The sequence below is a fragment of the Ahaetulla prasina genome, chromosome 8 (assembly GCF_028640845.1).
Source record: "Ahaetulla prasina isolate Xishuangbanna chromosome 8, ASM2864084v1, whole genome shotgun sequence".
NCBI lineage: Eukaryota > Metazoa > Chordata > Lepidosauria > Squamata > Colubridae > Ahaetulla > Ahaetulla prasina.
This window is the reverse complement of record NC_080546.1, coordinates 33306925-33320565: the sequence shown is the minus strand read 5'-3', so window position 1 is coordinate 33320565 and position 13641 is coordinate 33306925. Positions and strand designations below refer to the sequence as shown.

General features: G+C 33.7%; 1 protein-coding gene across 4 annotated transcripts in view; it reads right to left on the bottom strand.

Annotated features, from left to right (window-relative positions):
- The window catches only part of LRBA (LPS responsive beige-like anchor protein), a 395942-nt gene that overhangs the window by 43669 nt on the left and 338632 nt on the right, over positions 1-13641 (bottom strand). For all 4 annotated transcript variants that reach the window (XM_058193740.1, XM_058193737.1, XM_058193738.1 and 1 more), the window contains 2 exons: positions 11610-11777; positions 383-472 (listed from right to left, as the gene is read on the bottom strand). In XM_058193740.1, coding sequence (XP_058049723.1) covers positions 383-472; positions 11610-11777 — 258 coding nt within the window. The remainder of the gene's footprint in view (positions 1-382; positions 473-11609; positions 11778-13641) is intronic.

Genomic DNA, 13641 nt, shown 5'->3' with positions numbered 1-13641 from the left:
CCATATTTTGTACACCTGCCCATGTACAAAAAGAGAACAATAAAGTGAACACTCAATTTAGTAACTATGATCATGTTGTGTTGTCCCTGAAATTAAAATAGACCATCATTATTTAAACATTTCTATATTTGTCTGATTAAACTTAAATAAGATCTCTAAAATAATGATGTACTCCAGTGGAATTCTGATAAAGTGTAACAGATTATAATTTCAGTGGAAGAATGAATATTTTAAAAAGTTTCACTATGAAAATATTAGTTCTGATATGCGTGCAAAATGTATTTTGCACTGTATTTTTTTACAGTTGAAACAGAAAGAAGATTTGTGTATTTGAATTCAGAGTAGCCATTTTACCAGGGTGTAAACTCTGGACCCAACTTACCAACTGCATAGCAGAACTTCTTGGAGGATGAGGTTCTATAAGCACTTGGGAAGGAGTCTGTCCAAAACTTCGGATCTGAGCTTCCACCGCCTGGGAAAGACATCATCAATACATTCTTTTGTGGAAAAAGTTTAGATTTATCATAAATTACATTTTAAAATATTCAGTGATAAGTCATGGTTCATTGTAGAATTTGTCATACTGAAAAAGTTATAAATAGTTACAAAATGAATAAGTTTTCCTGCTTGCTCTAGTAATAAAGAGACTAGAGACAGCAGCAACTTACTTTGGCAGAAACTTACTGTGTTATATGTTTATGTCTGAAAAGAACTACAAAATGTAATTTAAATAAAGGATCGGGGAGATGTGAAAGACAAAATGAAACACAAGATTATCTATAGTTTTTAGTGAAAATAATAACTGATTAAAATATTCCAAATTCAATATTGCAATCAAGCTCTAGCTGAAATTTAGCAAAAATCTTGAACGTTAATTAGCAACATGCATAAAAGAAACATCACCAAAATACAGAAGGCATATTGCTTCAGAACAAAGCAGAGATGGGAAAGTTATATGAAAGGTAACATTTCAGTTTATAGAGTTGCTTTTTTAAAAACTGTGCCTTTGAGTTAGTGTTGGCTTCCTAGGGCTGAAAATGAACAAGTGGCTCAAGATCACCCAGCTAACTTTGAACCTTAGGTGGGATTAGAATTCAAGATCTTGGTGCCTTAATCACTACACAAAACTGCCTCTCTTTGAGATTTTAAAGATAACCCTGTCTGCATGAATACCTCTCCTAATAACAGAAAATAAATAACATAACAAGACAAAACACTACAAACCAGTTAATTTTATAATCAATTCAATCATTTAATCATTCAATTCCCTAACCATTTACCTGAGAATAAATTTTACTGAACATAGCATCATTATCAAACCTTTATTAATGTCATAGATCAGCACAAGGAGGGGAGGGGGTAAAGTCAATACAACTCATAGAAGATATACCAGAATGTAAAACAATTATGCAATGCTAAAAATATATGTTTTAAAACAGAAAATTTATATAAAAACTGAAAGAAAATAAAGAAGGGGTCGTACTAAAGGTTAGCATTTGAAAGACTGTATCAAATTTCAGAGCATTCTAGTTTGATGAAGTGGATGCTTATTAAGTCTTATGGTACAAGTCATCATCGAATGAATTTTAAGCACCGCTGAGCAAAAACCTGGCAACACAGTATTTTGTAATAGGGTTGATATCTAAAAGCAGCAAAGAGGTGTAGAAGAGGTGTCCTGTATATCCTGGCTATTTACACAGTAATGGTGAGATGAGGCTAGTACAAATGTCTCTATATAGCAAGCATTGACGAAGCAGATGCTCTTTTGTTTTTGTGAGTCCAAAGTTACAGGGCTAGTGTCTCTTGGGTCTCTTCCTTCCTTCCTAACTGCCTTTATTTTGGTAAGAAATGGGTGAATATGTATGTATGTTTGTAGGTATGTATGCAGGTATGTATGTGTTTGTGTGCATGCATATAAAGAAAATATATAAATACAAATAAAAAATAGAAAAGCAGATTGAAAGAAAGGGAAAAAAAGGTTATAAAGAAGTAGCTTCCAAGCTTGTGGAAGTGGTTATATTATATAGACATCTAGTTTGGTCTAGTGGTTACGGCAACAGGCTAGAAAGCAGTTCTAGTCCCACTTAGCCATGAAAACCAGTTGGGTGACTTAGGGTGACCTTGGGCCAGTCACTCTCCTTCACATCAACTCACTTCACAGAGTTGTGGAAGGTGTGTTGAATACGTTTATCACTTATGAGTTATTTATAAAAATTATAAAGTTGTAATAAATAAACAAATTCTGCCATCTCTGTCCTAAATTACATCATAATTTCCTTCTTTCCATAAGTTACCCTTTCTAATATTCTAATTACTAATTCTAATAACCCATAAACCACAATTTCATTTTTTTTTCAATGTATTGTTCATAGGGGATTTCAGTCACTGCTAAATGTAATTTTTGATTTTTTTTTCTAATCAAAAAAGTTAATTTTGCCATATTTGCTAGTTCTGTCATTTTCATCAACAATTCTAGTATTGACAGATGACCGCAGCAACCATTCCATGCTAAAATGGCACCGAATGAATAGTGGTTATGACCAATCTTGGTGTTTCAGCATCCATACCGTCACGTAATCTGGCTGTTTGTCAAACTGTTAGTAATTACAAGCATGGCCAAGTGCCCCACAATCACATGATTACCATTTGCAATGTTCCCTGTTGACTTCCTCAGGAAATCAATAGCAAAGCAGAGAGGGAAGGCTGGAAGTTGCTGAGGTGAGTCTCTCTCATCCAGCCCCTCTGTGGTAGGCACCGTGCTGGCCACTTGTGCATTTTCCCTGACCCTTGCCATGCCCCCCTCACATCCCCTTTACATCCTTCCCTGACAACAACCCTAACCCAATCCATCCCAACACACAGTCTGAAATGATTGGTTCTGGACAGTAAAGAATAGAGATTTGGCCAGATAGAAAATCAAAAGACTTTTTAGAAATCCTTACATTTAAATTCTTAGATCATTGGAAAGTAGACACTTTTTATTTCAGTATCTAAATAATGCAACATTTGCTTTGGGAATATGGGAACAAAAATAAAATCTTTGTGCTATTTATCAATTCTGAAAATTAGAATCATAAAATATTTGGGTTAATATTGCTTTCAGATGCTGCTTTCCTCCACTACTACTTACATACCCCAGGATATGCATATGTATGAAAACAAAATGTATTTCAAAATATTAAAGTGAATGAAACCTGTATAATCTAGGTTCTTTAGAACACCATCTTACTGTAACAATACTTTTCACATAAGAAAATAAATAAAATATATTTTTGCTCAGCCTAATTATGAAAATACTCCTACAGGTATAATTACGTTGTGACTGTGAGTTAAAACAGAGAAGTAATTACAGCCTGCAAAAACTATTTATTTCTCCCTCAGTGGAGAAGTTTTGCAACTTTCTCTAATCTGAGCCTGTACATTCCAGACATATTAAATTGAGGCCTAGTACAGCTTCAATGCAATCTTCAAACCACGCAAACTGTCCGTCTACCACATTGTAATCCCAGCTGCCAATCTGAAATAAACCAGTTAGGCAGAGCAGACATAACCTACAGAAACAAATGCCACTCAATAATGTTTAGAGGCACTGGGTTCATGGATAATTTCAAACAGTGTCTTTGTCTGGAACATTGATGTGCTCACTGAGAACACCTAAATCTCTGGCTACTGGAAATAAGCAGATAAAGCGGAATAAGAAAAATGAGCTTTGAAAATACTTCAAAGAGACAAAGAAAAAATGGCAAAGGATTTCAAAGAAACTATAAGGAAGACTGGAGAGAATGCATGCAGTGCTGCAAATATTTGGGGTTGAAATAGATTTCCATATGAGATTAGGAACTATCACTTTGCATATATCATCATAATAAAACTATCATTCAGGATGCATATGAAAAGTCACAGTACTGGATATGAGGCACTTAACTTATCCATATCAAGATTTCAAGTTAATTATTACTAGATATTGCCAGTGGTAAAGGAATATCCTATAGAGACTGCCAATTTAAACACCAGTTATTTGTAATATATAATTCTATCCAGTGTATTGACTTTGGCATGATTAACATCCTTATATTGTCCAGAATTTATTTTTCAACAAGTTTGGGTTGGATCAAACATACTCTTACATTGCCTCGATTAGATATTACATCCCTACATAGTATGTTTGGTTTCAATACATTTAAAAAAAATTAAATAAAAAACTGGTACCATTTAATGGTATTTTACATGGAGGTTTTCAATTAAGTTTAGACTAATCCTTAACATTTATTTAGCTTTTCACACACAGTTCCTGTGCTGCACTGTGTCAAACAAACCATCTGGACAGCACACTTCTGGCTACAGCTTCTACCAAGATAATTTGCTTCCAAAAACCTTCTGAGCTGTGTCTATGTGGAGTGCTCATTTATTTAATTCACACTTTCAGAATAAATGTCTATGTTGAAACATTTTCTAATAATTATACTAAATTTCTAAGACCTCCAGAAACACCTATTCATAAAAAGACCACTACAAATAAGTTGAAAGTATTTAGTAGCTGTTGAACCATGCTGTAAATACAAATTGTATTTGACTTTGTGAAAGATTCACTGGCTAAGTTGTCTTCTTATGATTTAAAACTGAAATTTCCAGTTTCCACCAAGAATTTAAAAAAAGCATAAGATGTCATGAGTTTTTTAAAGGACAGTAGATCTCTTCTATTGATAAAAAATTAGGGTCATGTAAATGAAAAATTGCAAAAATCAATAAAATAAATAATGTTGCAAATTGCATATTAAAGGTGGGAAATCGGTTGTCTTCTAGGTATTGCTAAACTTTCTAGCAGCTGGAGCCTGCATGCTCAGTGGTAAAGGGTTAATGGGAATTATAATATAGCTATTACTGCTGGAATATATTAATATACATTTTCTAATATATAAATAAGACCTATACACAAACACTAATGAAGTCAGAATAAAGACTACTATTCTCTATTTGAAAGAAAAACTTCACATTTTTATTGGATCCATCAGCAAAAATAAGCAAGTGGTACATGAACACAGATGGACAGTGTGAACAGCCTTTGAAGCACCTGTCCAGAGTTTTCAGGAAGAGATAGCTGTCTTAAAGCTTCAAGTAGTGATTATCAAATGCTTTGCCCAGCTTTAATTGGAACAAATATATAAAAAAATACATTCCATTCCACTTCTATGGATGGTCTATGTCTTTGTAAACTCGGGTCCTCTACCAGGAGCCTGGGAGTTTGAGGCTTCTGCACAGTATCTTAGTTGTTCATAACATTTCTCTCTTTTGGACAGAGAATGGCGATATTGTTTAGTGGCTGGATAGAGTAAGGGTTAGAGTACCACCTTTAAAGTGGGACATCAGAGTTTAAATCCTGGTTAGTACCTAATTTACCCGTTAGGGTCCTTGGGAAAACATCCCCTAATGCTTCACCTGCCTATTACAAATATTAGAGTGATGCAAAGTAGTAGAATCATGCTGGTTTGGACAGTGTCCAGAATAACAAGATCCACATCAGATGTCTGAAGCCTTAGACTGCGAACAAAGGTTCCCAGCACTGGCTATGAGGCTAAGGAGATACACTACAGAAGCAGAGGTCAAGAAGATAACTGCTCTGTCCCATCATCCCGCTGGAAAATGAATGAGACCTAAACCAGTTGGCTTTCATAAGGAAAATTGGCTATATCATCAGGTATCGGGACTGTAATGTATAGGAGAGTCTGTGAGATGATTATCTTGATAGTTGTTTGTGGTTTTTATATTGGTTGCTGGTAATTTATTGTTATGTTACATTTTTAGTGTCCATGCCTAGAGTTATGATGTTGAGATGGGTGATAGTATCAATTAAAACAAACAAACCAACAAACCTAGCTTATGCCTTCCAAAAGTGCATTAATTCCACTGCAATACTTTTCAACAATGTAACCTGGAAGACATGTGCCTTGGTAGTTAGTTTATACAAGAATTTTCATCATATTAAAAAATAAAACAATTATTAATTAAGCAAGTTTTAAAATATGTACTATTGAACCATGCAGTTTTTCAGGGTAAGAATTATTCCTATTGTGTTATTGATATTGACTTGGATCCTAATTAATGTTTCACTATAATAAGCATTATGTTAGTAGAATTTTATTTATAGAAAATTGGCATCTTTAAAACAGGGATAAACATTTTTTTTAATGATAAACTTTACTAGCTACCGTCTCCAGAAATTTATTCCATAGTGTTAGTAAAATGTCTGGATCAATGTTGAGAGGACATAATGAGCTATAAAAAATAAATCAATTCATTTCTATCTTCTTGTCCTATGAAAGTTTTTTGTAAGATCAAACAATTGTTCTATCCATAAGAAGAAAATTCAAATTCAGCCTAATATATACAGTTTATAGTCTCAGTTTAATTATTATATAAATAAAGCATCCTAAATAAACAACTTCCTTTAAAGCATTTTTTCCTTGAGATAAATTATAACATTTCTTTTTAAAAGACCAAATGTACTTGTGAATTCATAGACATTTACTTCAATATGTTAGTTTAAGAAACTGTGTTCCATTGTAATTGGTCTCAGAGGCTCTTATATTGCAAAGCAGTAAAATTTAAAATGTTTAGAGAAGTTGGCAAACCTCTTTATAGAGAGCAAACTATTTTTATGAACTAACAAAAATATTCCACTTTTATTCAAGCTATAATTTCTGACCAATCAAGGCAATGCTGGTCATATAAATTGCTCTCAATTTTGGAATGTTAGAATAAATCTTTGAAGAGACGGATTAACAGACAGGGAGATGATGAGTTAGTATGAGGGTGTGTAAGAAATTCATTTATCAAATGGATTGACAGTGTATCATATACATATTGGTATGATTACATGGAGATATGCATAGAACTTTCATATTTCTTATGCCTTCTTATAACTAAAAGAAAAATGATTGTCCAGTAGTAATGGTAGGAAAGAATTCTTCTTTGAATCTCTAAGCCTAAGGCATAATATACCAGAAGAGACTTGTCACAATTTCTGAACAATGAACAGCAGAATATAAAGGAAAATGCAGTTTATTCTTTCCATGTTAGGAATTAACAAATTAATAAAGAGCATCCAATAGTTATAGCAATTAGGAAATAAATGTCATATAAGGTGCCTCACCTCTTCCTCAAAAGCCCTTGAAGAAAATAATACAAAAATGTTAATTTTGCCTTCTTTCTAATCTTAAGGAAAAACAGAATCAGTTTCAGTTCTGATATTAACTTTAGAAGAGTTTAGCAAATGTTTGTTCATCTTCCTTTTAACTGACTAAAGCCATGGACGCCAAAACTCCAAAGATTTAACACTTACTGTGATAAGGAGACATGGTCTATGAATGTTCTGTTTGGTTCATAATATGGAATGTATACAGAGCTACTTTCAAGGGACATTACATTTCCTGATTGTTAAAGTACTAATAATGTTTTTTTCCCATGTGCAATGTAAGATTTTTTTAAAAAATATATATATATACATGTATTAAAGGCTAAAACAAACCATTCTTGGGTTTCTTGCTATTTGTAATGCACTGTTTGTGAAGTAATATCAAAGACTACCATATCTTTTTTTCTCTTCCTAATCTGCAACATTATATAGTCCAAATCTTTTCTGTTTTACCCTTTAGCTCAGACATCATGAAGAATATAAGAAATAATTAAAATCTAGGAAAATGTTGATATGAAGAAAAGCAAAAGAAATTAACAAATATTTCAGAAGGTCAACAGAAGGTTTACGTCTGTATTAAGTGACCACAAGATTTAAAAAATTTTTTTTTACTAATAAACATAGTTTCGGCCAAAATATTAATAAGCTTCATTCTTTTGTTTATCAGGATAAGCTGTTTTTAAACAATTAAAGACTCCCTCAATGTTTAAAGTGCAGCACTGTTAAGCTATTACATCATAGAAATAGTAAAATAGGGAACAGACCTTTTTATTCACAAATTATTGTAATGCTGTTTTTCCACATGTGTTGGCTATCTAGGAAATTAACATAGGGAAAACTTCTTTGTTCTTTCAAAATTCCAGATTTCTTGGCAAAAAGAAAACAGCATTCTGTATGTCCCTTTGTGTAATAAAGACATTTAATCACACTACTAATCTTGAGCTCTTTGTATTTTAAAAGATATTTCAAAGAATGCATGGCTACCATGACTTCTTGTCTTATACATGTGTTTGCTAGTATTATCCCAGTGCCCAAGAAGCCCACCATCAAGGAACTGAATGACTACAGATCAGTTGCTCAAACATCTGTAGTCATGAAAACCTTTGAAAGGCTAGTGCTGTCCCACTTGAAAACCATCACGGATCCGCCGTTAGACCCCTTGCAATTTGCATACCAAGCAAATAGATCAACAGATGATGCTTTTAATATGGCTCTGCACTACATCCTACAACATCTTGAATCTCCAAAGACCTATGCAAGGGTCCTCTTTGTAGACTTTAGTTCAGCATTCAATACCATCATTCCAGACACTCTTCTAACTAAGCTAAACCAGCTACAGGTACCTGAACAGACTTGTAAGTGGATAATAAGCTTCCTAACAAACAGGAAGCAGCAGGTGAAGCAAAGCAGAATCACATCAGATACCTGTATAATTAGCACAGCCCCACTCCCCAAAAAGGCTGTGTGCTCTCCCCACTTCTCTCTGTATACCAATGACTGCATCTCTAACGATCCATCTGTTAAACTACTGAAGTTTGCAGGTGACACAACAGTGATCGGTCTCATTTGAGACAATGATGAATCTGCATACAGATGGGAGGTTGAACAACTAGCCTCGTGGTGTGACCGGAACAATCTGGACCTGAACACACTCAAAACTGTAGAAATGGTGGTAGACTTTAGGAGAAACCCTTCTATACTTTCACCTATTACAATACTAGACAACACAGTATCAACAGTAGAAACCTTCAAATTTCTAGGTTCTACCATATCGCAAGATCTAAAATGGACAGCTAACATCAAAAACATCATCAAAAAAGCACAACAAAGAATGTTCTTTCTGCGCCAACTCAGAAAGCTCAAACTGCCCAAGGAGCTGCTGATCCAGTTCTACAGAGGAATTATTGAGTCTGTCATCTGCACCTCTATAACTGTCTGGTTTGGTTCTGCAACCCAACAAGACAGACACAGATTTCAGAGGATAATCAGAACTGCAGAAAAAAACAATTGCTACCAACCTGCCTTCCATTGAGGACCTGTCTACTGCATGAGTCAAGAAGAGGGCTATGAAAATATTTACAGACCCCTCACATCCTGGACAAAAACTGTTTCAACTCCTACCCTCAAAACAACGCTATAGAGTACTGTACACCAGAACAACTAGACACAAGAACAATTTTTCCCCGAACGCCATCACTCTACTAAACAAATAATTCCTTCAACACTGTCAAACTATTTACTAAGTCTGCACTACTATTAATCTTCTTATCGTTCCTATCACCCATCACCCATCACCTATCACTTATGACTGTATGACTGTAACTTTGTTGCTTTAATCCTTATGATTTATATTGATATTGTTTCCTGATTGCTTATTTGTACCCTATGACTATCATTAAGTGTTGTGCCTTATGATTCTTGACATCCTGGACATAAACTGTTTCAACTACTACCCTCAAAACGACGTTATAGAGCACTGCACACCAGAACAACTAGACACAAGAACAGTTTTTTCCCAAAGGCCATCACTCTGCTAAACAAATAATTCCATCAACACTGTCAAACTATTTACTGAATCTGCACTACTATTAATCTTCTCATAGTTCCCATCACCAATCTCTTTCCATTTATGACTGTATGACTATAACTTGTTGCTGGCAATCCTTATGATTTATATTGATATATTGACCATCAATTGTGTTGTAAATGTTGTACCTTGATGAACGTATCTTTTCTTTTATGTACACTGAGAGCATATGCACCAAGACAAATTCCTTGTGTGTCCAATCACATTTGGCCAATAAAGATTCTATTCATTCTATTCATTCATTCTAAATATATTTTGTTTTTTCTTTATGTACACTGAGAGCATAGGCACCAAGACAAATTCCTTGTGTGTCCAATCACACTTTGCCAATAAAAATTTCTATTCTATTCTATTCTAGTAGAATTTATGTCATGTCAATTTACCTAATGCTAGTTAATTAATTGTGGTGTGTGAAAGGCTAGGAAACCCCCATGGTTACCCTAGCAGCTTTCTATACTAGATTTAACTAGGAAAATGGATTAATAACAAATAAACAGATGTAGACACACAAAGAAACAGGCACACACCCTCCTAAAATACTCTTAGTATATCATGACAGGAAGGCTCAGAAATCAGAAGGTCCTGCCTCAAGTCCATTGTTTATGCTCTTTAGAAGCATGTTAGAAAAGCATAAATAAAAATGAAATTTGTTAATTGTAAGAAAATAAAAATGGCCATGATTGGATTTCAGCAGAAAAGCATAACATGGTAATGCCAGTGAGGACAGGAGCAGTGGTGCAAGCTGTTTTTAAATCAATTATTCAAACAGTTATTCTTTTATAAATTCAGAAAAAAATATTTCAAATGTGAATTTTATGTACATAGCAGCATTTTATAGAGTTTGCCAGATCTAGAATTACATGTTATACACTCTCTTGTTGATAAAGATTTTTTTGTTTTAAATTATGGAAAAATAAGTTCTTATAGGATTACATATGAAAAAGACCGTTGGATTTTGTTTTATTTTTAGTGCTTGCATAAAAAATGGTGCACCAATCACATTTCCTAGGCTTTCCTAGGATTTTTTTCTAAAAAAATTAAAAAAAAAACTGCAGTGGAAAAATATAGAAAGAACTATAAATATTTCATTAAAACATTTTAAATCCACAATTCTTTTTATAAAAACTTATAATAATATACCTAAACTTTTCAGACAGAACAATCAAAAATGATGATTTCCAAAACCTCCCCAAAGTTGTTTTATTCAAAATTACTTGCTAGTCACAGTATTTCCCTTTTCAGTTTCCTAAATTGCTTTTTCCGTTTGTAAAATGTAGCAAACCTTGTAGGGAGAAGACCATTGCCGAAGAAACAAGGCAGAAAGGAGAAAACCGTCTTACTAATAATTTACAAAATCTGATTTGAAAGATTATCCCATGCGTAAACAAAATAAATCTAAAGGGTTATAAAATGTTAGCGTGGGTTGGACGGAAAATATCGTTTAAAACAGGGGTCCCCAACTTGTGGGCCGCAGTCTACTACTGGGCCATGGGCTAATTGCCACCATGCCAGATGAGTGCCCGGGTGGTGCAGCCCCACTTGTAAGAGCATCATCATGGGTCACCACTCACTCGATTGTCACCATGAATATTGTGTATGCTCTTGTATTTGCATGCATGTACACATGTGCTCGCCCCTCCCACAAAATCATCTCCTCTTTCCCCCCCTCCACCTGCTCCGGGCCACCAACGGGAAAGGTTGGGGAACTCTGCTTTAAAATGCCTATAAATACTTTTAAATTACAATAAAATCAAATATTCTTTATAAATATTTCAAAAAGACCCACATTTCTTCATAAATTTTTATTCTCCCAAGTATGAACGTGCTTACCTCCCTTAGCATTGGATCCATTATTGAATTGAGATTGACAGCTCCTTCATAGGTCAGATAGTAGAAAACATTTAGAGATCTGACAGCTTCTGGCCCTTGCTGCTTATAGCCAAAAATCAAATCAATCCACTGGTGCAATTGACAGGAAACAAATTCACTTTCCAAAGCCTGAAACAAAATACAACACTGTTTATATTGTTTCTCAAACTTGTTTTCTGTCCACAATCTTACATAAACCACAATGCAAAGGTTAGAAATACGCAAGTGCCTTAGAGAAAAAAGGTTATTTCATAAACTATAACAATGCTAATTGTAGCCTTTAGAATATGTTGAACCAACTGTGCCCATGCAGGTTCCCGGTGGAGTTTTAAACATTTGCAATAGAGTTGTACTAGTATTAAAACAATTCAAGGTTGTACTATGAACAATTAAATTCACCATGGATGAGTAATCATAGTCTAATCTGATAATAATAGGAAAGGACAAGAGAGACTATATTAATCATCCCGATCTTGTACCTTTCAGTTGTGTGGGCACCTGTGTCTCACCACCTTTGAAGAGTACCAGCTTGGGAAAGAAAATACTACTATTATAGCTAAAGAAAAAATGCTGCGGCCTTATAATATATGCACTGATTTCAACTGTTGGAAACAACAGAGGTAGCCACAATTAAAATGATGCAATCTATCTATTAAATTTAATATAACTTTATCACAACTTATAATTTATTACATCTATCTTGAATTTTGACAAAAAGGCATAAATAGCTATGATAAATGATATGCTGCATCATTTTCTTTCACTTACAGGTGTCAATAGTTTTCAAGAAGTGATTTATGTGTAAACCAGCATTACTTCAAATGGAGCCTAATTTTGAAATCATAAGATTTCCTTCACTAGTAGATCTCCTACCCTGTTTCCCTGAAAATAAGACATCCCCTGATAATAAGCCCAATCAGGCTTTTGAGCGCATGCACTAAAATAAGCCTCCCAAAAAAAATAAGCCCTCCCAGAAAATATTTAAACGCACAGCTGGAAATCAGGTAAGATGGCAGGAGAAGCCCAATCTTGCTCTATGTGCCCCAAAATAATAAGACCTCCCCAAAAATAAGGCCAAGCATTTATTTTGCGGGTCAAAAAATGTAAGACAGGGTCTTATTTTCAGGGAAACCCGGTATATATAATTCAAATGGTTCAGCACTAACTATTTGAAGGCTAATTAAATAATTTATTTTATAATTAATTATACATAAATTTATAAACTAATTAAATATCATAAATAATTAGTTATTCAAATAATTAAATGATTAAAATAACAACTAATAGTAATATATTATTAATTTTAATATTTATTATTAATACAATACAATAATTAAATAATTAAAAGCATTACAAAAATCTTGTTTCAGAATCTTGTCTTATAATAATCAACCAATATAATTTCTAAATCAGTTTAAGTTATAATTGCTACACCTCATTAAACACATCATCCCTCATTAATGAGTTATTTAGGATTGACTTTTTAAAAATTCCATCTCTTATTTCATTTATTATATTCTCTTCAAGCAATATACAGCTAAATTGATCGTGATATAAAATAATGCTTTTTTTCAACGAAGTCTCTTTTTACAGAGACTTCAAATAATAATAAATTCCATTTAAAATATAGTTTCCAAACATACGTCTTGTAGTTGATATCTTGACAGAAATCATTTGATAGATGATTTCTCAGATTCATTACTTCCTATTTGAAATCAATAGAGTCATTAAACTATATGTACCACAAATGACTACCATGATCAGGAAAAGCAAACTACCCATATCAATAAAAAAGCTTCAATAAAAAAAAATCCCTCTGGAAAAGAAACAAAAAAGGCTATGTTGCAAATTTCAAAATCCGCTACAGAAATATATGCAACCAAATAAAAACTGAATGCAGCCTATTATTAACAGCAACTGCTTGCAATATTGCAGGTTCAAGTCCCACCAGGCCCAAGGTTGACTCAGCCTTCCATCCTTTATAAGGTAGGTA